This window comes from Colletotrichum acutatum (assembly GCF_030867785.1).
Source record: "Colletotrichum acutatum strain CBS 112980 chromosome Unknown BDZ83scaffold_65, whole genome shotgun sequence".
In the NCBI taxonomy this organism is placed as follows: domain Eukaryota; kingdom Fungi; phylum Ascomycota; class Sordariomycetes; order Glomerellales; family Glomerellaceae; genus Colletotrichum; species Colletotrichum acutatum.
Window position 1 is genome coordinate 17,741 of NW_026849059.1, and position 25,168 is coordinate 42,908.

The 25,168-nt window shown below is 52.3% G+C and overlaps 8 protein-coding genes across 8 annotated transcripts; 4 read left to right on the forward strand and 4 right to left on the reverse strand.

Moving 5' to 3' along the window:
* Positions 1-158: 158 nt before the first annotated feature.
* Positions 159-1,460, reverse strand: BDZ83DRAFT_781363 (MFP1 protein; the record flags this gene model as incomplete). Its single annotated transcript, XM_060515547.1, has 2 exons — positions 459-1,460; positions 159-400 (listed from the first exon to the last, which is right to left on the reverse strand). The coding sequence occupies exons 1-2, from the start codon at positions 1,369-1,371 to the stop codon at positions 159-161; spliced, it is 1,155 nt and encodes a 384-aa protein (XP_060363454.1). The 5' UTR covers positions 1,372-1,460.
* A 327-nt stretch (positions 1,461-1,787) lies between these two features.
* Positions 1,788-3,677, forward strand: BDZ83DRAFT_753493 (multicopper oxidase; the record flags this gene model as incomplete). The annotated part of the gene is made up of 1 exon (XM_060514355.1): positions 1,788-3,677. One exon carries the CDS (start codon positions 1,788-1,790, stop codon positions 3,675-3,677), a length of 1,890 nt encoding a protein of 629 aa, XP_060363455.1.
* A 391-nt stretch (positions 3,678-4,068) lies between these two features.
* On the reverse strand, positions 4,069-5,099 carry BDZ83DRAFT_781369 (uncharacterized protein; the record flags this gene model as incomplete). Its single annotated transcript, XM_060515548.1, has 2 exons — positions 4,069-4,992; positions 5,049-5,099. The coding sequence occupies 2 exons, from the start codon at positions 5,097-5,099 to the stop codon at positions 4,069-4,071; spliced, it is 975 nt and encodes a 324-aa protein (XP_060363456.1).
* Positions 5,100-5,525: 426 nt separating this feature from the next.
* On the forward strand, positions 5,526-7,218 carry BDZ83DRAFT_781371 (FAD binding domain-containing protein; the record flags this gene model as incomplete). The annotated part of the gene is made up of 2 exons (XM_060515549.1): positions 5,526-5,672; positions 5,866-7,218. 2 exons carry the CDS (start codon positions 5,526-5,528, stop codon positions 7,216-7,218), a joined length of 1,500 nt encoding a protein of 499 aa, XP_060363457.1.
* A 1,110-nt stretch (positions 7,219-8,328) lies between these two features.
* On the reverse strand, positions 8,329-13,487 carry BDZ83DRAFT_580819 (beta-ketoacyl synthase; the record flags this gene model as incomplete). Its single annotated transcript, XM_060505387.1, has 2 exons — positions 8,329-8,989; positions 9,052-13,487. 2 exons carry the CDS (start codon positions 13,485-13,487, stop codon positions 8,329-8,331), a joined length of 5,097 nt encoding a protein of 1,698 aa, XP_060363458.1.
* A 2,959-nt stretch (positions 13,488-16,446) lies between these two features.
* Positions 16,447-19,091, forward strand: BDZ83DRAFT_753497 (O-methyltransferase; the record flags this gene model as incomplete). Its single annotated transcript, XM_060514356.1, has 2 exons — positions 16,447-16,665; positions 16,725-19,091. 2 exons carry the CDS (start codon positions 16,447-16,449, stop codon positions 19,089-19,091), a joined length of 2,586 nt encoding a protein of 861 aa, XP_060363459.1.
* Positions 19,092-20,122: 1,031 nt separating this feature from the next.
* On the forward strand, positions 20,123-21,885 carry BDZ83DRAFT_702174 (O-methyltransferase; the record flags this gene model as incomplete). Its single annotated transcript, XM_060511452.1, has 2 exons — positions 20,123-21,668; positions 21,726-21,885. The coding sequence occupies exons 1-2, from the start codon at positions 20,509-20,511 to the stop codon at positions 21,883-21,885; spliced, it is 1,320 nt and encodes a 439-aa protein (XP_060363460.1). The 5' UTR covers positions 20,123-20,508.
* A 608-nt stretch (positions 21,886-22,493) lies between these two features.
* On the reverse strand, positions 22,494-23,672 carry BDZ83DRAFT_580815 (zinc finger transcription factor; the record flags this gene model as incomplete). Its single annotated transcript, XM_060505386.1, has 1 exon — positions 22,494-23,672. One exon carries the CDS (start codon positions 23,670-23,672, stop codon positions 22,494-22,496), a length of 1,179 nt encoding a protein of 392 aa, XP_060363461.1.
* Between the last annotated feature and the right edge of the window lie 1,496 nt (positions 23,673-25,168).

Below are 25,168 nucleotides of genomic sequence, written 5' to 3' on the forward strand. Positions count from 1 at the left end.
CGATACTTTCCAAGGTCAAATGCTGGAGTGGAGCAACAGCAGTTGGAAGGGCCATTAAACAGGCGTTAATTGGTACTTATTACATGGTCACCACAACACCATTGACGAAAATCGCGATAATTGTCCAAACAATAAAACTGTATTCCGTTCACTTAATTCTACAAGTCTTGACATTTCTCATTGGTGATGCTTCGCAGGTGTGTCTCCCAGCTTGCTGTTGTCCACGCCGAGGAAACCAACTGTCTCCTGCTTCTTCGATTCCTTACCGTGAGAAATGCAAGAACGGTCAGTGAGAAGGCGCTTGTGGCCACGACAAATGTCTTTGCCATGACCTTCCACGAAGTCGAATGCAAAGCCGTGTAGGCCCGATTCTTATTGAACAGCGATTGGCAGGCTGAATCTATAAAACGAAGTTAACCCACAAGGCTCAAATAACTTGGACTTAACTTGGAACTTACCTCTGTGCCCCGAGGGAATCAAGACCCCATCGAGGATGTGGGCGACGCCGCCGAAGATGAGCACATCCTGCTTGAGGACCTTTGCTTCGTTAACGAAGATGTTGCCACGAGAGTCACGACTGACGATGACTTTCATCCCACTCAAAGTCTCGTACTCGTTCCCTTCAGCAGAGAATGCGCTATGATAAAGAACTCGGTCGGGAATGGCATGACTTGCGACTACCGTTGCCAGCTGCTTCGGTGTAAGAGACCCCAACGCACAGCTCCACTGTCGTACTGCGTCGTCATCGGGCAGAAACACAGTTGCGTCCTTCATGGCCTCCAGAATCTCCCTGGTGTTTGATCTTTCAACCAAGTCCCAGAACTTGTGAAGGTTGCCCAGATTGGTGGTTTCTGAAAGGTTGTGCGGCAACACGAGGTTGCTGTCGATGGTATGTAGAACGCCATTGTCGTGGGCAATGTCCGCCTCATTGATGCGCATAACCTTTTGGATGCCAGATTCTGCGCATAATGAGCCATCTATGACGGAGAGCTTTACCATCGGGCCATCTGTGACGTTTGTCAAAATTGGTGGGCGCAAGACAGAGTGAGCCAGCTGGACGTCTGTCTCTAGTGAAGGATCTGACGACGTGAAGACTCCCTCAAGAAAGTGGTACTCGAGAATGGCTCTAGCTAGTGCTGAGTCGATGGTGCTCATGTTCAAACCCCATTTGGCGAGACCAACGAGCGCGTCATCCGTCATCGCCAGAAACGTCGACCTTTCGGCCATCTGGAACCTTTCCAGCAAATTCAGGTCTTTCAAGAGATCATGGAGCATCGATAGTGACCCATGGCTGATCAGAGCTTGGCTTAGGGATTTGGCAGATGCAATGCCCAGCAGCACTGCTGCAGGAGCTATGAGTAAGAGCCGCATTTCCTGCAGCGAGAAGATGAAAATGAAGTCAGAATAAGATAACGGACTGAAGTTGACAAGCCGCGTGCTACTGAAGGGAAACGTGTGCAGACGATTGTTGAATTATTGTCTGAAATGTGGTGGTCGTGGGGAGGCTCGGGGTTATGATACTCGACTCAGCACCGGCCGGTCTTCGATTCCCGCCGGGCCATCTTCGCTGCAACTGTTCGGCAAGTTTCAGCGTGCCTAACACATGTGCTTTCCCTGTGGGATGGTATCGACCAAGCTTCATTCCCTCCTACGCCCAAGCCTCCAACTTACACCAGCTCCCACCTGCTTCATGGTCTGATCTATTCTATTCTGATCGAAGACGCTTACACACTCATCATATTTCATGTGCCACTGGATCTATCAAGTTTTGTGACATCAGTATCACAATGCACCCTGTTCATCTTCTTTCTTACCTTCTGCCTTGGCCGTTATCCAGCTGGTCCTCGGCAACATCGCTGGACGCTGGGACGTCCAACATCCAGCAGTCAGTACAGCGTACCTTGCGCTTTGAGCTCCATCTTACAGCAGGCCAAGTGGACGCTCTCGGTGCTGGTCCACGAGCTGCTATCCTCGTGAACAATAGCTTCACCGGCCCTACTTTACACCTAAAGCAAGGTGATGAGGTTGAGGTCATAGTCCGCAACTATCTTCAGGAAGACACAACCATACACTTTCACGGTATCGACCAACGCAAGACGCCCTGGAGTGATGGCGTACCGGGTCTCACTCAGGGTCAAATCCATCCTGGTGCCTCGTACCGCTACCATTGGACCGCAGAGCAGTCGGGGACGTTCTTCTACCACGCTCACTCAAAAGGCCAGCTAATGGATGGGCTCTACGGAGCAGTCATCGTCGATGCGCTCCCGGAAGTTGACAGACCTTTCCACCTCATCGATGAGAGTCTTAGAGCTCGAGAGGCGATGCGGAGAGCTGAGCAGAACATGCAGCCGTTATTACTCGCCGACTGGAGTCAGTATAAGTTTGATGACTTTTATCATATCGAGGAGATTGCCAACTTCGATCTCGCCTGCACGGATGCAATCATTGTCAATGGCATTGGATCTCAGTACTGTCTTGATCCGGAATCCTTGGACAGCATGACGAACCCTATCATCCTCAAGATGCTGCAGGATCTCGGCGAAGACCACATGACAGCGAAGGGCTGCGTGCCTCCGATCCAGGCACTCCAAGGTGACTATGACGTGCATCTAGGCAAACTACCCGCCGAGTCAATCCGAAAATGCGTCGGTGGCAGAAATCTCAAGGGAAATTTCACTGTCAATGTCGACAGCAGGGAAGGCTGGGTGGCCCTCACCTTGATGAACGTTGGAGGACTGTATCCCCTACAGGTGTCTATCGATAACCATGATCTCCATGTGTATGCTGTCGATGGACAATACATCAAGCCTGTCATCACAGACCGTGTTTACGTTGGCAATGGCAATCGGATTTCGGTCCTCGTGAAACTGGACCAGGAGCCAGCGCGATACATGATCAGGATGGCCAACGACCTTCTCAATCAGATTCTTGGAGGCTTTGCTGAGTTGGCGTACAAAGGAGCGACAGAGCAGCCAAAGAACCCCCAACCCAAGATGAATTACGCAGGACAGCCTCTAATCAAAAACATTCGCTCTTTCAAGCCCGAAGAGGGCCGCCCATTTCCATCCCAACAGCCCGCTCGCAGCCCGGATCGCACATTCAAGCTGTTTCTGAGGAAACCGGGCCGCCCTTACGGGGCATATGAATGGAGTCTATCAGGCTACGAAGTCTACAACATGACAGCCGAGGAACGAGACCCCCCATTTCTCTTCAGACAACCCGACGAGGTGCCACAGAGCGAGCTCGTCCTCCGCACCCAGGTCGGAGAGTGGATTGATATCATCTTGGAGACCGAAGGCCCCTTTGCGCAGAGCCACCCCGTTCATAAGCACGGCAACAAGGTCTATTTCCTTGGCTCGGGGGTCGGCAAGTTTCCCTGGGCCACGGTTGAGGAAGCGGAGCGGGATCTACCACCCGGGGCATTCAATTTTGAGAATCCGTCGTACCAGGATACCTTCACGACGCCTGATATCGCCGGCGATGCACCTGCTGTGTGGACTGTCGTGAGGTACAAGGTCGAGAGTCCCGGGGCCTGGCTTTTGCATTGCCACGTGCAGACTCACCACGCTGGTGGGATGGGTGTAGTTATACTGGACGGCATTGATGAGTTCCCCCATGTTCCGATGACTTATCAGGAGTGGAATGGCTTCCAGCCGCCGTCCTTGGACTTGAAGTAGCATTTATCAGAGATTTCTAGTTCTTTTGTACGTTTATTTCGCCTTACTTTAGTCATTTGAGCTACTACATGTAGCTATCGAGATTCTAACTCTTCAGTACCTGCTTTTCCCTTTTGCTCGACTCACCTACGCGAACGGGACGAATAACTAATTGTTGTTGCTACCACGCGTTAGAGTGGACCATTACTCGTGCTCCCAATTCGCTGTCTGAGTAGCCTCAAATCGTGATTCGGCACCTGGAGCCGATTATATAGCTGAACCCTCCTTTACAAAACATATCGTGTTGAAATACACTGGAAATTCGTTTTTCAAGAGTTGTCGACTAACTTGTGAATGGGGTTTCCAATTTGCTATCTGAGTGCTGTGCAAGAAGAATCTAACATTGGCCACCCTAGGCCGCGTTTCTAGGCTTCGGGGCCGAGTTCCAGGGCAGCCCGCCGTCAATAGGCTCATTCCGGACTCTCGTCGCAATCAGTTCCTCAAACTCCTCCTTCGGCATGATGGGCAACTCGAGAAACTTGTTCCCCTTACCATCCCAAGCGGTATTATACTTTCCGCCAAAGATAGTATTATGAATCACAAGAAATGTAGCAAAGATGGGCGGCGTAGTACCTTCCGCCTCAGCCCTTCTGAACATAGCAAGCCCATCCTTGAGCTTCTCCTCCCCGTCAATATGCTGGACGGGCCAGGTCTTGCCAGAAAGCCTCTCGGCAACATCAAGCATCTCCTTTTGCGACGTAGTATAGTCCTGAATAAAGATGGCGCCGCTCTCCATATCACAGGACTTGGCAAAGATGCTCGAGACGGCTTTCGCGAGGGTAGGTCGTCGCGTCACGCTAACACGGTGCGTAACGTCGCTGACCTGCAGCGCCGTCTGCTCTTGGTAGTTGTACATATAATTCCCATTCAGCACGCACCCAAGAAGAGGGCCCGTGGCGATGATGGTCCACTTCATTCCGCTCTCGTCTGCCTTTTTCTTCAGGTGTTTCTGGATCGCCACGGCGTCCTTGTAGTAAGGGAACTCAGCGACTGCGGGGTTCGTCGACAGGGAAGTGTAGTCGCTGGGTATGAAGTGCTTCACCGAGCCAGCCTCGACGGCAGCGTCGATTAGTTTGTACTGGTGCGGCCATCCCGCGGGGTTAATGGCGGAGACGACGGCGTCCTGGCCACGGAGGGCCTCAGTGAGACTTTCTGTGGAGGTGTAGTCGACGACGCGGACGTTCGGCGCGTTTTCCGGGTTAGATCGTGATAGAACAGTAACATCATACCCGGCGTTGACCAGTTCATCGTAAATCTTTTCGCCTACGTAGCCTTTCTGTGTTTCCTGTTAGTTGGTTTTGTGGGTTCAGGGTTCCTAGGTTGAACACTCACGCCTGCGAGTGCGACCTTGCGGATGGGCGTATCAGTGGTACGGCCAGGCATCGTTGGAGTATTGCTGACTATAAAACACTTCGCGAAGGTTTCAAGATTTCGCAAATTGCAGCTTCACTAGTTCATATTCTGTTACCATCAAAAATGCTGTCTCCTCGTGCTTTATGAAAGATACAAGGTATGCAATCGAGGAGCTTGGGCCCGGCCCGGGAAACGGGGACACGGCCGGGAACACCAAGGTCAGTCACCGTATGCTCATTTCCCGTTGTCCCGAAAAGGGAATTTTAGAATGGGCGGGAAACAATCGAAGCTCGGCAAGTCGACCAGAGATGTCAAAACCGAGTCATTAAGTACCCGATCAGTAACTGCTATGAAATCCGCAGCCCTCCTCGCCATCAGTAGGCCTGGGGGTTAATGTTAGCATTGTCCATTGCAGCATAGTACATACAGCCAGATCATTTCCAAGAGTTAGCAAGCATGTTTGGTGCAGGTCTCCAACAAATTTTACTTGGCCTGCCAGGCCTGTCATCTTTCCAGGTTGGCTCTGTGCAATCCGCCCTTGGTGGCAGCAATGTCAGCCCTGGAAGCAATGTTTATGGAGCTGTGGCTTCGTCCTCGACTTGTGTAAGTACTCTTTCTCGTATTCCTCCGTTCCAAAACAGCCTACTGATATCTTAAATAGTGCGAGGCTCTGACTAAATCAATGGGCAACAACGTCGTCGCTTTCCCCAACGGTCCAGCTTACAAGTCATCTATCGGCTCATACTTCAGTCTCAAAGAAGCCGACCTGAAGCCAGCATGCGTGGTCATACCCGAGTCAGCCCACGACGTATCCCTCGCGATCCGCACACTCACGGCCGGTGCCGAAGCATGGGACGGTAAATGTCAGTTCGCTATTCGTGGTGGCGGCCATACCCCCTTCAAGGGCGCCGCCAACATGGAAAACGGCATTGTCATCGACCTCAAGAATATCCCCGCCACAGGTATATCTGCCGACCACAAGACCATCACCGTGAGCCCCAGCCAGACTTGGGACCAGGTCACGGAGCAACTTGACCCCTTTGACCTGAGCACCCTCGGCGCCCGTGTCGCAGGTGTAGGCGTGGGCGGTGCTGTCCTCAACTGCGGAACGTCCTTCTTCTCTCCTCGCTACGGCTTCATCTGTGACGTGGTCGAGGAATTCGAAGTCGTCCTCGCCAACGGCGACATCGTCCACGCCAGCGCAAGCCAGCACCCCGATCTGTGGAAGTCCCTACGCGGCGGCGGCAACAACTTCGGCGTCGTCACCGCCATCACCATGAAGACGTTCCCCCAAGGCAAGTTCTGGGGCGGCCAAACCTTCCACGATATCTCCACACGCAAAGAGCACTTCAAAGCCCACGAGGCCCTCGCTTCTAGGCACCCCTACGACCCCTACGTGCACTACATAAACAACCTAGTCCTCAGCAACGCCACAAGAAGCTGGTTCATTGGCAACAGCTTGCAGTACACAAAGAGCGATCCGCCCGTCATTGAGCCGGAAGTCTTCAAGCCACTACTCGCCATCGAGCAGAAGCCCCTTTTCCCCGGTGGTCCCTCGAACACCATCCGCGTCGATAACGTCACCTCCATCTCGCGCGAGTACGCTGCGCTCGCAACCTACCCGAAGCGCTGGATCTTTGCCACCGTCAGCTTCGCACCCTCGGCGGACATGATGGAGGAGTTCTTCCAGCTCGCCGACGCGGCTTTCACTCCCCTTCTTGATCTCGACGGCTTCGCGGTCGCCATGGCGTACCAGCCTGTTCCCAGCATCATGTCGGAACGCAACGGCGCCGTAGACTCCTTGGGGCCCGTCCAAACGCAGGGAAACCTCGTTTACATCCACTTAGGTGTCTCGGTTGATGAGAACGAGAGGGACAGTGACGAGGCTGTGGAGAAGACGGTACAAAAGCTGGTGGGCGATGCTGAGGCCAAGGCCAAGAAGATGGGGCTACATAGGAGCTATCTTCAAGCGACCTACGCCGAGAGCTGGCAGAATCCCATTGAACGCCGGAGTAAGAGCACTTTGGAAGAGCTACTTGCGACGAGCCAGAAGTATGACCCGCACCAGGTCTTCCAGAAGCAGGTTCCGGGTGGGTTCAAGTTGCCAAAGGTGCCGAGCACCGGAGGTATCAGGACCGATCTGAAGTGATGACGACGACTGAGGACTACACATTGATAATCAAGGTTGGAGAACGTGCAGAGTTTCACAAGAATTTCAATTTCCTTACATTTTACTACGTTGATCGAGACCGATGGGAATCAAAGGTGGAAGAGTTTCTACTTGTGTTTAGCTACTACCTAAATTGAGTAAAACCTAGCGAAGTATTATTACCTTTGCTGCTAATGCTCGAGCAATGACTGAGTTGTCATGATTGGAGATCAGTTGAGTGATGTGTTCATCATCAAGGATCTATAGTTCAATACACATGCCCAGTATTAGTACTGTTGGATTGTCTCATGATGGCCGCACTCAGCTTAGTCCTACTTTCACCCATCTCAAAAAATCATTCAAAAAAGCAAAATGAACTATGAGCACGGTCCCAATTCGGTATCGCGAGAGCCCGAGGTGTGCCCGGATTCGGATTCGATAGCCGAAAGTAAGCATTGCTATCTGTGCTTTCGCGTTCCGAAACTCTGTGTGTAGGATTATTATTCCAAGACCGATTTGGGATAGAGTCGGGACAGAGTTGATGTCGGTTTGCGTCGCGGACGAGTCTTCCCACGTGGGTGTTTGAGAATAGCGAGCGTATCAAAGTCTTACTTTCAGCATTAAGGATGAAAACTTGAAGTTAATGACAGTCGAGAAAACACATCATTTACTTTTGCTAGATGTTGGACGATCAAATGTTCTAGATCGTTGATCGATTAGATTCACGTCACGACGAAGTCGCCTTGACGCACCGCACTTTAGGGCGTGCTACTATCTTGATAGAAACTGGATGGCCGATCGCGACACAGTCACACATTGACATTCGATACCAGAGACACATGGTGTGAACCTGTGAGTTTCTAGATAGAAGACTAATGTAAAAAGAAAAACCCCATCCTAGACTGTAATTACATGAAGCTCCTATGCTCTACAAAGGAAAGTTCAAGACTGTTGTGTGATCGATCATGCATCAAATCGACGATTCTGCCAGCAAACGGGCTATTCCAAAATGCCAACCTTTACGCCTACTGAAAGGAAAGGTCCGCGCGCCCTGAACTCCAGAGATAATAGTATAACTTAGTGATGAATGCAAAACGAAACATGGTAAAGTTAGAGGCCCCGTCTGATAGAATCGACCAATCTGTCTGCACCGCTACCTCGCATCATACTGAAGTGATGCTCCCCCTCAATGACTGTAGTTGTAATGGACGCACCAGGGAACAGCAAGGCCCACTCCCCGGGTCCAAAGTTCTTTCTCTTCTCAGTGAGGAACTTCATGCCCTCACAATCCTCGCCCTCCATCATAGCAGGTGGTAAGGTCGGGTACCGAACCCCATCGAAAGCGCACTCCCCTGCCCAGATGATGTTTACGTGCAAATTCCTCGCGGCCTCGGGAGACATGGCAGGAGCATGATAGTCATGCAGGAGTTCAGTCGAGGCGCGGAAGTGAGGCATCAACCACTCGGGCGGCTCAGACTGCTCCGCGCCGCGACGCATCTCGTTGCGGAAGATACCGACCTTGTTGCAGTGGTCGTAGAATCTGTCAGGCAGGTGGTCCAGGCCGTTGTTGGGCGGTGGAGAGTCAATGAGGGTAAGAGAGGTAACTTCCTCGCCGGCGGCGACGAGTTCTTGGGTCACTGCGTAGGCGAGAATGCCGCCCGCTGACCAGCCTCCGAGACGGTAGGGGCCGCGGGCTTGCTTCTGACGGAGGCCAGCGACGTAGGATTGTAGGACTTCCCGAAGAGTATGGTCGTACATGCGGCTGGGAGTCCTAAGAGGGCGACTTGTTAGTATTGAATAAGAAGTGACAGAAAAGAATACGTTGCTACTTACTTTGCAAAGGGCGAATTGAAGCCAACGAGTGCCGTAGTCGGCGAGATAGTCGGAAGACTTAGGTAGGAAGTAGCTACTCCACAGCCATCTGGGAAAAGGAAAAGAGTCTCCTTCGCTTTCGTGCGGGAACCCTGGAGGTACATCGACCATGCCGGTGGAATTGTAGACACCACAGGAGTCGATGGAACGGCTTTACCCTTGAAGTCTCCAGCGCTCATGTCGATGACCTCGAAATAGGAACCAGGGGTATCAAGCCCATTGATTGGCGTCATGGCAGCTGAGAAAGGCGACGCCAAGTTGTCGAGATCAGGCGAGCCCACCGACGACGCATTGTCAGACTCGACGCTTGTGACATCGCTCTCATGCCCAGAAGACTCTGCCGATGAGATCGCGGTCCCAGAAACACGCATCCTGATGTCGCCCACAGTGAGACACTCCTCAAATAGCGCACGTTCTGGAAGGTCAACATCAAGCTCGTCGCGCAGTCTGCCGCAGATGACGAGTGACAAAAGTGAGTCGATACCAATGTCAGCAAGAGCGACATCGTCAGCCAGCTCCTTCTCGTCGAGACCACTCTCTTCAGCTAAGACTTTGAGAGCCACGGGCCAAGAGTCTTCGGCAGCTTGCTGCGCAGCGGGAGCAGCTCGTGCCTCAGCCAGAGAGATGTCTCCAAAGGTCGCCTTCATGTCCGAAGTAACAATTGCCTGGGGCTGTTGTACTTGCGGTGGAGACTTTGCCGATGAGAAGCCACCCGAGACCTTCTTCATGGCCGAGTTGATGATGTAGTCCATAAGGCGCTTGGGGACGCCCTGCAACGCAACCCCACCAAGGATGCCAACGAGGTTCTGGTCCTGATCAAAGATGATGACATCTCCTGACCACAACTTGTCCTTGCCCTCGGTCATCTTGACGTACGAGTGATAGGTCATGTTCGCATCGAGCTTATGAGTAAAGAGCTTCATCGATTCCCATCCATGGTTGACAAAAAGCTCCTTGTCCAGATCGACAGACTCATTGGCGTTCATGACAAAGCCGGCCAATTGAGAGATGGAGTCCAGGAAAGCGGGATTAGAGAACCACTTCCCATTGTCAGGGATGCCCTTGAATGACACAGTTCCAGCAGCTTCGTAGGTGTTGTTGCTAAGAGTGATGGCAGACAGTCCGCGATACTTGGGGTCGAAATCGGCAAGCTGGCCAACCATCTTGTAGATCATCGACTTGCTGAAACGGAAAGTGCTGTCGTCTGATCCAACCTGCGCCTGGATGGCTTTCGCGCGAATCTTCGCATCCGAGACCGCCTGGGCGAACTGAGACTTGGTATCGTCGATTTCTGTGAATCGGATCGAACAGTTGGCATGCTGCTCCATGACCTTGTCTTTACCGTCGAGGGTAGAGAACGTGCAGAACAGAGACTTCTTCGCGGCGTCAAACTTGGCCTCGGTGCGAAGGACTTGCTTGAGACCGACATCATTGGCGACGAGAGCGCTCTGGATGTGCATCTCTGCCACCTCGGTTCCCACTGCGTCAACGTCCATGCCCGTGATTTGCTTGACATACTTGCCAATCATCTGAGCGATATCTGCATAGACGGAAGGAGTGCATAGAGGTACGCCGTAGACCTTGTGGCCTTGAGCCATGGAGTGCACATCGTCAGCGTTAAGGTCGAGATCTACAACCACCTCGCCGTCAGCGCTTGGCTGAAGAGTGTTCTTGACCACGTTGTAAATCGACGAGAAGGCCAGGTTGGCAGGCCCCATGATGACGGGAGCATCACCCTTGCGGAGACTCCAGTCATTGGTGTACTGCATCCAGTATTCCTTGAGAGTCCATCCGTAGGAGGGCAATTGAAGAACCTGCTGGCACTCGGGAAAGTCGGCATGATACCTAGACCATTCTACATTGGCACCAGCCGCATACATGCCGGAGAAGGCATCGGTCATCAGTTGCCAGGTATCGATAGTCTTGTGTGCAGATGCGAATGTCTGCATCGTAGATGCCACAACTTCCTTAACCATGGGAGCAACAACAGGCGCGGGACCAATCTCAATGGCGATAGTGCGCTCATCCAAGATCCCCTCTGCCTTGGCGACAGATGCGGCCTGCATGATGTTGACCGGCTTTCTGCAATGCTCAATAAAGTAGCCCTCGCTAAAATCAGTGGCTTCGCGAAGAACCTTGCTCAGAGTAGGCGAGATAACAGGGATCGCAGGACGACGAATTTGAATACCCTTGGCAATCTTGCGGAACTGAGCAAGGATAGGGTCGACCTGAGAAGTGTGGAAAGCGTGGGCAGTGTCAAGAACGTGGCAGCGCATGCCCTTTGACTCGAGGATTGTCCGAGCCTCCTTGACGTGCGCGATGGTTCCGCCGAGAACGATGTTGTGCTTCCTGTTGCGGCACGAAACCTCGAGATCGCGACCAACAACACCAGGAATAGCGGCCAGGACTGTAGCCTCTTCAGCCATGACGACGAGCATGGCGTGCGTTCCCTGGGCCAGGTGCTCCTCCATCAGCTGAGATCGCTTTCCAACCAAATAGAGAACACCGGCCTGAGAGAGAGACCCAGCGGCGTAGAGAGCGGCGTACTCTCCAAGACTGTGACCAACGACTGCCTTGGGGGTGATGCCAAACGACTCCCAGAGCTTGCAAAGAGCCATCTGGAAAGAAACGTGCGCCAACTGAAGAGCAGTAAGGGAAGCGCGGCTGAAGTAATCCCGTTCCTCAAAGAGAGGGAGAATCGACGGCAAGCCCATCTGTACACACAAGTGATCGTAGCGCTGCAAGTTGTTCCTGAAGGACGCAAACCGGGCGTACAAGTCCGCGCCCATTCCAGCGTGCGGCGAGCCTTGGCCTGTGAAGGTGAAGACGAAGCCGGGCGTCTTGGCTGGGGCAGGCAGAATTTTCTCCCCTCCACTGCGGGCATCGAGCTCTTTCTGCAACGATGATTTGAGCTGGGGAATACTGGTAGCAGTCACAGCAACCCTATACCGATGATGCATACGGCGGGCGGTGGTGGTGTATGAGAGCTTTGCGAGAAGATTGGGGTCTTCACGCGGTGCCGCACCATCAAGCCATTGAAGAAGGTTGCCAATATTAGAGACTAAGGATTCGCCTGTCTTAGCAGAGAGCGTCACGATGTGGTGACGTCTCGGGTCGGGGCCAGTGTAGTTGTCGAAAACAGGGGCGTCTTCTAGGACGATAGCGGTGTTGCCGCCTGCGGCAGAAAAGTTGTTCAGCAAGACTCGACGGCTGTCGTTTACGGGTCTAACCCAAGGAGTTGCGACAGTAGCAATGTGGGTGTTGCGGGCTTGAAGATCAGGTAGCTTGTGGTTGATCTTGGTCTTGATGCCGATGTGAGGAGGGATAGTCGAGTGCTTCATCATCATCAGGACCTTGGCAAGACTGGTGACTCCGGCAGCAGCTTCACCATGGCCAACGTTGGACTTGACAGCACCAATGTGAAGAGGACTGGTGGCTGGACGGACAGATGTACCGCGAGTCGTCAACGGAGACAAGGTCGTCACAACTGAGGTAGTTTCTCCTGCATCGCCGGCCTGCGTGCCGGTACCGTGCATCTCAACGTAGCTGATGTCGTTTGAGCTGACCTTGGTCTCGGCGAGAATGTGCTCAAAAAGGTCCTTCTGGGCAGCGGCATGGGGCCTGGTGATGGACTCTGCTTCAGCATTGTGATTTGTGGCGACGCCCAAGATGCAAGCCTCGATGGGGTCCTTATCCTTCTGAGCGTCATCCAATCGCTTGAGAATGATTGTGACGACTGCTTCGCCGCGGCAGTATCCATCAGCGTCATCGTCAAAGGTTTTGCAGTTGCCAGTGCGGGAGAGGAAGTGGCCTCTATCCAAACCAGCCGTCATATCAGGGTTGGTGAGGACATTAGTACCTCCCACAATGGCGGTGTCAACCTCGCCGCGCCATAGAGCATTGCATGCTAAGTGTAGCGCAGCTAAGCTAGAGCTACAGGCGGTGTCGATGGTGTAACTTGGACCGCTGAATTTGAAGTGGTAGTTGATGCGGCCAGGGATAAAAGCTCGGTTACCGCCGGGGATGAAGTAGGTATCGATGTTTTGCGCGCTGTTGGTCTCCATCCAGTCGTTGCTAGTGGCGCCAAACCATACGCCTACGCGGTGCTTTTGAGTAGACGGAGTACGGTTAGGCACGATGCCGGCCTTCTCGAGAGCCTCGGCGGCAGTCAAGAGGGCAAGGCGTTGAGCAGGATCGACTTGAGCGGCCTCACGCGGCGACATGTTAAAAAAAGCGGCATCGAACTGCGGCGCCTGATGCAGCCAGCAGCCAAAGCCTGTGCCAGAAACGTTCTTCACAGACGTGTCGCCAACATGAGCAGATGCGTTCCATCGAGAGGCGGGGACCATCTCGTGAGTATCGACGCCCTTGTGGAGGATGTCCCAGAACGCGTCCATAGTATCAGCATTGCCAGGGAATTTGCCTGAAGCGGCAAGGATGGCGATGGGAGATTTCGAAGCGCCGCCATTGGCACCGAGAGCACCATTACCAGCAAGCGAGGCAAGCTCTTCAGCACCCAGAGGGGACCTCTCTTGTACACAGTAGGAGTCTGACGGTAGAAGGCGACGAACAGGGGAGACAAGGCGATCCGTGCTGTGGAAGGCAAAAGGCTGAATAATCACATCTGTGATGCTGTCCGTCGTCGTCTTAGCCGAACGTCTAACATACTCAGCAATACGGACCGGCAATTGCTCAAGCGCCATCTCTCGCTCGAGGCAGTCGCGAGCAGCCTGCTCGAGCGCATCTCGGAGGCTTGCCTTGGTGGAGAGCACTTGGCCCTCGGTGCTAGTGGAGATGACAGGAATGCGAGCCAGAGACGAGCTGCTCTGTGAAACACCAGCAAGGACCTGCTTGATGTCGTGCTCACTATAGAATAGTGCAGAATGGTATGGTGCAGTGATGCGCAGCGATGCTGAGGTAGGTGCAACGGACTTGCCGATGGCCGAGGCCAAGAAGTTGGAGAGAACTCCGGGCGGTCCAGAGACGGTTGCTTGATTAGGTCCAATAATGGCTGAAATATACGGAGCAGTCGTCACGGGCAGGCCAGCCTCCGCAGAATATTGCAGTAGGGCGTCGGCAAGAATCTTCGGGCTCGATCCAGTGACGGCGCGAGACCACGAATCGAACGTGCTGGTAGAATCGGATATCTCATGCTTGTTGGTGATTCTATCAGCGACGTCCCATGCGAGCGCGCCCAAGCGAACGGCAACAGCAACGGCGTGGAGCGCGGGTGAGAGAAGGCTAGGGGCGCTATGAGCACAGCTCACGGCCGCAGCAGCCAAGGCACCGGTGCAGATCCCCGCCAAGAGGCTGTTCTCAGGTGTGGGATAGACTTGACATCCGCTGCTATGTTGACGGATGAAGAGGCCAAGTTGTGTAATACATGTCAAGGCTTGTACAAGACAGGGGTTGAGGGTACCGGAACGGTATGATGACAGCAGATCTGCCAAGGTAGCGAAGCGTGGGCATAGTGTCTGTTGCTCTGGGGATAGGCGGGCAACTTCGTGCTTCAGCACTCCACAGCTTCGCTCAAGGAAGTCGATCACGAGTGGATCATGGTGGGATTGTACCAGACTACGCAGCGTGTCTGCGATGTCATGTGTCTGGTCGCCAAAGACATAGGCGAGTACTTGATCTTGACCCGACATGTTGGTGTAGCCTGAGTTGAAAATAGAACAAGGCTGCGTAATAGTTGCCAAGATAGAAGGGAGGGTTGGTTGGAAGGAGAATGGTTCAGATGAATCGACAACTCAGATCGAGAGTTCAGAGAAAATCGTTGGGCTAGAGAATGATAGGCCGAGTACAGTTGAGTGTAGAAGAGGCTGTGCAGTTGAGTGTGCTTCCAAGAACGACTATACGAGGTTGCCAAGCTGGTCATGTTATATCCCAATCGTCATGATGAATAGTCATAATCGTTGTAGAATGTCCCGATCGGTAATCGTATAGGCCGGGAAAGGCAAGCTCGTATAGCTCTGTCTTCCATCTCCCAGAGAAAGCCGCGGCATTGCCATGTTTGGCCTATCACCGTTCAGGTGAGATTAGCAGCCTGGCTTGCGAACCGGCGGGTTGGTAAGGGACGGAGACATTGTGTCATCTCGGGAACAGGTAAGATTGCTACCTCATAGCTATGAGATGTCTTGATTAGGCCGGTAAGTAACCGTTCGATCAACCCCTGAGACACGATTGTCTCTTCCGGGACAGTGGTAAGGTTCTGTGGATCTAGAGTCTCTTGGGAATGTGCAAGTGTTGCCAATTCTACACATGTCGTACACATTCTCAATGGCCCATTACTAGCCTCGATGTCTGCGATATCGACTTATCCCACCCGAATCGACGAGCACGAGCAATAATAGGTCGTCATACTACAACATCTGTAACATAGAGAGCACGAGCCTAGTCAACCTGGATCGAAATCGACTAGTAAATCTTCTGGATCGTTGTTCAGTCGAAAGAAGCGCCAAACTCAACTTTCGCTACACGTGTGGATTACATCACCCAACTCAATCTTCACCTTTTTCAGACCATGCAAGACGCAAGTAATCTGTCAAAAAAAGGTAAGTTAAACTGACTCGAGGCTTTCCTCACAGTACGCTGAACATTCTCCGATGTAAGACCGGTATAGGCTCCTCCCTGGCTATAGACCGGCTTCTCTCCACGGGTAGTTCCAAAACCCGACTTACTGGCCAAATAATTCTACCAACTAGCTATTCTGATCCTCTATTTACTAGAACTATGCTGCGTCTAGTGACTTCTACAAACATCATTGTTGTCTAGGGCTTCGGCAAGCGGCAAGCCATGAGATAAGCCTATGGTACAGCAGAAGCTCGCCCGATTTGGCCTCACTCAAGTAAAGAAACTTTGACAACATGATCTCCAACAGTTTAAAACTATTCTACAAACCGTAAACACTGAACTTTTTGCTGACCGGGAAATCGAAGTTGGGCATTCGCGAGTTTCACTGTCAGGACGACCTCGGGAACCTGTCCCTTCGGGTTCCACTTTTACCGGCAATTGGCTCTACGTGATTGGTAGATCGTCGTTTACCGTGAAAAAGACGGTAAGTATTCCCCGAGCCACCCAACAGCTCGGACTCGCACACACAAACAGATTGATTAGCCATCCGCGGATGACTCTGGGCAGCTGCCTCGGGGAGCTTTATCCTGGCACAGAGCAATTGAATCCAAACACTACACTTCGTAGATCGTCAAACTACCCGGGTCTAGAAGTTGTGGGCTGCTTTAAGATATGGATCGTCCAATTCCTCGCGAGTGATGTGCAATGAATTGACGGTCTTCCCGCATCCCATTGCCACATTTTATCCCGTCAATCAGTTCCCCTCATACTACACTCGTTGCAATGGACTTCTATCAGAGACTAAGGAGCTCACTGGACTCGATTGCGTGTCACGGAGCCGAACTTCTCCGTCAATCAGACAATGGATCGATTGCGGCCAGTCCTTTTGAGGACAAGTCGAAGGCTGTCCATAATCCTCGCAAAAAGCTCATGGAGTCGGCTATGAAGCTTCTCCAACTGGCGACTATGCCTGAAGAGTACCTTGACCACCTAGCCAATGGGGTAAGCATCTACACTATTCTTTGAGATTAACATTCGCAACTAACAATTACTTTCCACAGTACCAAGAGTTAACTTGCGTCCGATGGCTCGTGGATCTCGATGTCCTGCAACAACTCCCTCAAGACGGCTCGATTGCATACCCGGTGTTGGCAGCCAAAGCGGGCGTTCCCGAGAAGCACCTCAAAGGTGTTGCTCGTATGGCCGTGCTCAACGGTTTCCTGGAAGAGCCTACATCCGGCCACGTCTCACACAGCCGGTCGTCGGCCTTGCTTGTCCGCGACGAGAACTTCATGAGCTGGGCCCGCTGGATGATGAACTACTCAATGCCAGTTGCGTACAAGTTCCCTGAAGCGACTCGCCGCTGGGGCGATACGGATGCCAAGAATCAAACAGCTTTCAACGTCGCCGAGAATACTACAGATCCGTTCTTTGACCACATTCGAAAGAACCCGGACCTTACATCTGTGTTCTCGAGCTATATGCGCAATGTCACGGCTTCTCGGCCTTGGAGTTTAGCGCATGCTGTAGAGTGTTTCGACTGGGCTTCGCTGCCAGAAGGCGCAAAGGTCGTCGATGTAGGTGGTTCTCACGGCCAGCTTGCTGTCCACGTTGCCTCCAAATTCCCGCATCTGAAGTACATTGTGCAAGATCTGCCAGAGACAGTTGCGACTGCTCAGCGGGCATTTGATGCCGACACAAGCATCGATCCGGCAGTCAAATCGCACATCCAGTTCATGTCTTCAGACTTTTTCAAGCCTCAAACAGTTTTGGATGCCCACGTCTACTTCCTTCGCATGATCATTCACGACTGGCCCGATAGAGATGCTCGCATTATTCTGCAAAACCTTCGGACTGCACTCGAGGCAAACCCTAAAGCCCGCATCGTGATCATGGATACAATTCTACCACCCCCGGGGTCGACGACTCTCCAACATGAGCAGCAGCTGAGAGTTCGAGATCTCATGATGATGCAGGTCTTCAACGCCAGAGAGCGAGAGTTAGAAAACTGGAAGACTCTGCTCAATGACGTTGGAATGGAGATAGAGCATTCTCGCCAACCGGACGACAGTGTCATGGGGCTTCTAACCGTCCAACTTCAGTCTTCCACACCTGGCACTCCCAACGACTTCATCCAAATCAAGAAACCCATCATGCCGGCAACGGAAGAGCGGCCAGTCCTGATCATAGGCGCTGGCATCAGCGGTCTGTGCTTGGCTCAGGCACTGAAAAAGCACAACATTCCCTTCCGGGTATTCGAACGAGACCCGGCGGTTGATTCGCGGCCTCAAGGATACCGCCTGAAGCTTCGCAGAGACGCTGCCGTCGCACTGGCCGAGAGTTTGCCCGAGGAAGTCTATCAGACTTTTCAGACATCATGCGCTACCCTGGCTATCGGGGAAACCGACTTTAACCCATTCACCGGTCTTGTGGTCAATAGTCGTTCTGGTGGTGGGTTGAGCGGGAAGCTTGGTCTTCATCCTAGCTACTGCGTTGACAGAGCTGCTTTCCGCACTGCTCTGATGACGGGCATTGAGAACCGTATTCAGTTCAGCAAGGAGCTATCATCGTACAAGACAGATGTTGATCAAGGCGTTGTTACCGTCACTTTCAAGGATGGCGAGACAGTAGAAGGCCGATTCCTTGTCGGTGCAGATGGCTTGCACTCGGTTGTGCGTCGCAATCTCGTTCCCAGCCACAAGATTAGAGACACCGGAGCTGCCTGCATTTACGGTAAAACTCCAATGACACCTGAGGTCCTGGAGAAATTTCCAGAGAAAGGCATGAGATGGATGACCATCGTGTCTGATCAAACACCGATGCTGCAATCCTGTATCATTGGAGATGCGCCAGTTACTTTGCTCTTGGAGCCAATCCGTTTTAGCGAAGTCAGCCGGTCTCAGCATCAGCTCCCCGCAGATTACATTTACTGGGCTCTCATCGGACCCGAAGCTCGATTCCGCCTGGACGGAGAGACTTCAACTTCCAAGGTCAGCAGCTCTACCTCTGCACAAGCGGCGGCTGAGGCCGCTCGTCTGAGTCTGTCCATCACGCAAGAGTGGCATTCCTCTATTCGGTCAGTCTTTGAACGACAGGATACGACGCAGGCGACTCTGATTCGCGTTGTGTCTTCTGTACCTAATGTTCCCTCATGGTCACCGTCTGCCATGGCGACCCTTCTCGGGGATGCTATTCATCCAATGAGTCCCTGTGGTGGGGTCGGAGCACAGACGGCAATCTGCGATGCTTCCAGTCTTGCGAAGACAATTGCCGCAGCCCAGGGATCCCCAACAGCTGAGGATATTGGAGCGTTTGAGGAGGGAATGAGGAAACGTGCTCACCGTAGCATTTTACAGAGTGAAGTGGGTTCGAAGAAGATGTTTGGACTTCGTTCGTTGGAAGATTGTGACGCGTGGACGGGCTTCTAAAACCTAAGGCCGCAGATTGATAGTAAGAAGATTCAGTAGATTCAAGCATGATTAGCGACTTCCTCCGCCATTATTAATAGTTATCGTCGCGCATGCATATAACATTGTGATGCCCTTCAAAGCCAAGAGAGATTTGCCGAGCTGTAGACCTGGCATCAAGAGTCATGTCCCGAGCAGTGATGCAGCGCCCGAAAGTAAGTAGGGCTAAATAGGGCTAAGATTGGCAGCCTGCAGGTCGGCATCTGGAGTCGGCATCAACTGTTCACAATTGCGATCTTGTACTCATTCTTCAGTACCGCCAAGGGGCAATGTTGTGAAGATATTTGTGTTATCAGTGGTCGGTTCACTTACTCGGGCAAACCAATTGAGACGTTGTGCAAATTATGGTTGCGAGCCCGCACAATTTTAACTTTGAGTATAGACACTACTTACGTACTGCTACTTTCTGGGTTGTAAGGGGCTCTACGTATTTTAAAATTGTCTAGAGACGTCTGGAGCTGAAAAATCTGAGAAGCTTCTCACCGGCACAAGGGTCGATAATAGGGACGACTGATTGGCACGTCCACCAGATGTCAGAAACATTGACATCTAATTAAGATAGTCGGCGACCAACCTTGATTGTCCTGTATCGACACTCCTAACAAGCTCATCCAGAGAGTCCGAAGCTGAAGTCAAGTGTTGGGATAGTAAAAAGATTGTTGGGCAAGGTATATACGAATAGATTAATCCAATTGAAGGGAGCCGGCAACTTCACTTCGATAAAGGAAATCCCGAGACCCGACATCGACACCGACGTAGACACCGATATGGGTAATTGCATAAACGTGTTCGGGTTCCAAGTCAAAATCCTGGGTTTGCGAATTCCGTCCTGATACAAAGATTCGTCTGAACGTTGTTAACTGGGTCGGCGTCTTTGATCCCGGCGATTAAGACGTGTCCCGCTATCGCAAACTCTATTTATTAAGCTTGGGTTAGCAAATGGCGCCCTAAATGGTTCCACACATGACAGCAGAAACGGTCGGTGATCATTTACCCCATGTCCAAGCTTGTTCCAACCTCTCGTCCGGAATGGTCGAAGGAAAACGGAGTCTTCCTGCGGGGCTTTCTGTCAGCCTTGGCGTCTGGAACCTTCACAGGGCGTTGCACCGGATCGACCTCTCGAATGACACCTGAAGACGCCCGGCTTGCGGTAAAGCAACTCGGGAAGCCGGCGTTATGTAAAGAGCGATGCGGTGAGTTTCGATAGTGCGGGTTGGCATTCATTCTTAACTGATTGAAAAAACATCAACCGCCATGCCTGGAGTTACATCACACCGTGCACTTTTCCCAAATTACTCTCAAACCACAAGCCTTTGCTTCTGTGCTTTCATCATCAGACCAATCTCAGTCGATATTACCTCACCCACCAATCATCAAGATGCCTAGCCGTATTGTCGAAGACGAGCTCACCGAGCTTGTCGCAACCCTGTCATCAGCTTCGGCTGAGCTGAATAAGTTCCTTTCCAAGCGCGGTCTTGAAAAGCTCTCCACCGAAGCCGCTGCACCCAATCTCGAACTCACTCCCGAGAATGTGCCCTATTTTCAAGCAAAGACATCAATCGTTGATGCCGCAGAACGTATTGTTCGTCTGGCTCGCGGACCCAGAGACACACTCATCACTCTGAGCTTTGAGCACTGCGCAACTGCTTCTCTTCAAATTGCTCTCCAGTACAAGTTAGCCAGTCATATTCCACTTGAAGGAAGCACAACGTATGCAGCCGTTTCTAAAGCAGTCGGCAAGCCCGAGGCTACCCCAGCCCTCGTCGAGCGTACTCTCCAGCACACGTCTTCCTATGGCTTGTTCGAGGCCCAGCCAGGCGGCACCGTCGCTCACAACGCCATGTCTGCGCTTCTCGTGACAGACCCTGACCTTGAAGCATGGATGGACCTGAGTGCCACCATTGCTTACCCCGCCGGTGCTTCTGTTCCCAAAGCGCTGCAAAGCTACGGCTACAGCATGGAGGCGAACGAGTCTGCCTACGGAGTCTCAATCGGCAGAAAGATCTCTCAGTTCCAGCGCTTCCGCGAGGCGGACGGCCAGCAACTGCACGACATGTTTGCCCGTGCCATGCGTGGTATTGCGGTCGGCGGTGCTTACGACCTACGTCACGCCGTTGACGGCGGCTACCCGTGGCACTCGCTGGAAAAAGACCACATCCGTCTCGTTGTTGACGTTGGTGGTGGCCCTGGCCATATTTCAATGGCTCTGGCCAAGAAGTACCCAAAGCTCCAGTTCGAGGTTCAAGACTTGCCAGAGACTGTCGAAGTTGGGGCCAAGTCCTGCCCTGAAGAGTTGAAGGGTCGCGTCACTTTCCGTCCGCACGACTTCATGAAGCCTCAGCCTGAGCACAAGGTTGCCGAGGGAGAAGGAATTGCTTATTTCTGCCGTTTTATCCTTCACGACTGGAGTGACAAGTACGCCCAAAACATTCTTCAGAGTCTGGCGTCATCTCTGAGACCCCATGACCGTATCATCATCAACGACGTCGTGGTTCCCGAGCCAGGACAAGAGAGTCGTGAGAGGGAGCGTCGCATGCAGTAAGTTCCACCCCACAAGCCTCTTGGTCCGGAAGAACTCGTATTGACAAGCTTTAGTGATCGGGACCTTTTGATGTTGATGAACCTTAATGGTCGTGAACGCACGAGAACTGCTTTCGAAAGCCTCTGCAGCGCAGTGACGCCCAAGCTCCACGTGAAGACAGTATTTCGCCCTGAGCTCGGGGAACTTTCTCTCATCGACATAGGTTTGGCGTGAGTCAGTGAAGCGAGAGGAACTCTATCAGGGATCATCGTGCCCATAGATTTTCCATAACAACAGATAGATCATTAGTTTGCTACGAAGTTGAGCGAGAGGCTCGTATAGCTGAAAGGGGTATATTTCGCACTTATTGGGGTCCCATGTAATACGCGAGGAGGCAATCCAGGGTTCAGTCTAGGTACATATGGAAGCAGATAAGAAACACGGAATCAGGTTAATGGTTTGATATTGTTGTTCAAAGATCGTAAAGGCCGTAATGTATTGCTTGATGCTTTCACCCCTTCCCCGTGGTAAGCCTAAAAGCTGGGTATCTCTAACGCTGGTATCCTAGAAATGCTGTGCCTAATAGCGGGTATATCTAAATCGCTGCTGTGCCTAAAAGCCAGTAAATGCTGCTAATGCCTGAAAGCTGGTTTGATACCAACATAAGATGTGACACCTAATTCTACACTTCTGGTGCTTCGCTTCAATGTGACGGACCGGAAAGTTACACAAAGTACCTTTAAAGAAGTAAATTACCCAAACCCCCCATGTCCCATCCAAGACCTAGATGTTGCAGACAAAGGAAAGGAAGGAAAACAAATGAAAACAGACGAAGACGAAAATCATGTACGCTTGATAGAGTTTGCCTTGAAGGTGATTCTCTCAAGTTCCTCCTGGAGTGCCTGGTGGTGTTGGTCAATAACACTAGACATGCGTCCCTTGGTGGCGGGGAAAGATATCGAACAGATGGTTGCATCGGGACAAGACGGTGTAGACGGCAACGAGTTATGCCTGGTCGCCGAAGGGTGCCAGTGGCGCAACCTCTTGATAAGAGGATCGACGTGTTCGCGAACGTGCGTCAGGACCAGGTGAGCGGCAACGAGTCGCTGCGCCTCATTGTCCAGACAATAACTTCCGACGAACGAGGTGGTGATGGCAATGCGCCCAAAGAGCGAGAACTGTGATTGGTCCATATCTTGGGACGAACCGTCGTCGCCAAGGATCGCCGCGTACCAGCCCAGGGCCTTGTATACGGCCAGGTACACCAAAACAAGCACTTCCTGTCTCATGAAGCAGCGGCAGTCAAGAAGGTTGTTGAGCCTGCGGAGGATCTCCCGGTTGTGCGATAAGACGGTGCCCATCTCGCGGGGGGTGTCGTCGAGTAGGCGCTCAAGATGGGACGTGCACGCCGGGTCCTTGACGGCGGTGAGGCAACCTTGCGCGAGAACATGAAAGTCGGAGACGATTTCCAGAACCTCCATGGTGCAGTCGTGGATTTTGCTGTGACGAGAGAGGCCGTCGTCTGAGTACGTGCTGGAGCTGCTGCGAGCTGAGTCGACTGTGCCGGAACGTCTCAGTGGTGCTTCCATGGATTGTTGCATTTTGTGGTCCACGGGCTGGTCGAAGAAGGAGGTTCTGTCATATTCCTGTGTCATGGGAGTCGGCATCGCCGCAGATGAGTGCTTTGTCGAAGTGGCTGACAAGTCGTTCAGAGTCATTGGGACCCCAAAGTCCGCAGTCGCGTCAAAGCAAAGGCTTTGGTCCAAAAGATTGTCAGAATCCGAGGTGCCTTCCAGCAGCCACATCATCTCATCCTGGAGGTCGGCGTGGTGTTCCGAAGGCTGCTCTGACATACGGCGTTCTTGTTGTTGCTGCTGTTGTGAGATCTGAGAAATGGTAGAGGCGTTGGACATGGCCAGCGCCGGGCCGTCCCTCATGACAAGGGACATCGTTGCCTGGGTGTCCGATAATGAGCTTGGCGAGGCGAGAACGCGAGGGCGTTCACCGGTTCGCATTGACATGCTGTAAGCACACTCGAGGCCCTTTGTCTCGCAGCGTTGGCATTTTGGGCGCTGTTTACCGCAACGAATCTTTTGAGAGCTGCAGGCGTTGCAGGACTTGCGGACCTTTCTTCTCTTGCGGTTGAAAACAAGAGAGATATCTTCTCTGGGTGTTTGCATCGACATTGCCTTGTTCAACAAGTTTAGGAATGAAGATCCGGTCTTCTTCAATTAGGGCTGCACACTAAGCTTGATGGTTGCCACACAAGTAGAGAAGTCTTAGCCGGCAGTTCTTGGAGATATAAAGACGTCCAAGAAGAGAAAGTAAGTTGTGAACCGCAGATGCTTAATGTTTCTTCAACAGGCAAGAATAGGTGCGTATGACGAGCTTAGATATGGGAAAGACAGAGCTAAAGAAGCAGAGAACGCGAGTTCATCGTCATTACACATTTAGTGTTCTGCTGAAGTTGGCGAGTATAAGGAGCTTAAGTAGAGTATCTTCCTAATCCTGCATCGCGATGGAAGCCTTCGTCTCGAGTCAAGTCCTTGCTCGGATGGAAAGTTAGTTAGACGTAAGTTTGCGAGACGTCGGAAGCCAGCGGGGCGATAGCCTTTGCCAAAAGCCATCACTGAAGCCGGTAGTAATTTGATAGATAACCCAGCGTTTTGGACGATCGAGGAGATCGAGATTGTATTCAACTGACAAGTGCTCAGGTTCTCTCGGGTTTGTTTATTTCCAGCCTCCCCAAACGAAGCATCATGAAGCTCTTCTCACGGACTCTCTTCGCGAGAATATCTGCCAAGCATCAAGAAGCATTCTGGTGCCCACAAGCACCCGTAAGTCTAGACCCTGCCCCCGGACAACTGGAGTACTCCGTCTTGGGTCGGGCCAATTCCCTTTCCTCTATAATGAGCTATAATGAGCAAGGCTGATATAGGGTGTCCCGTCGTATTATGCAAGGTGCCGACATGTTGGAACCAGACCCCCCGAGGGTGTGGCGGATGTGGGATCGACTGGGCTGACTTCTCGATTAGGGAACCAGTGACAACGGGGAGAGAGCTATTCGCCCAGTCTTTCTCCTCCCAAGTGAGTTCCCGGTGTTCCGTCCTGTCGAACCTAATTGTCCGAGTGTTCCGCTACTGTGGAACCTATTGGGGTCAGAGCTTCGCGTCGACAGGGCCAAATGAATCAGTGCAGAGAGAGGGGTTGATCCTCCTTTTAGAGTTTTCAGCTGATGTGCCTCGTCCCCAACGCCGCGACAGCGGTACCGCCTACCTGTGGCACTCAGCGATCTCGCTCGAACGTGTGGAGGAGATGTCCAACAAGCTACTACCTATTATTGAGTCCGGCGGGCAGGTTTCAGATCAAAATTGGACCAGTCAGAGGCCTCATCGCGGATCCCAGTAAGGCACAAGGTAAACTACCACCCTGTCACTTAATCGGGTTATAAGGCGTGTCCGGGTAAAGTTGAAAAAAAGCATAACACGCTCGCCGTACTTGGTTACGTATAATTGGA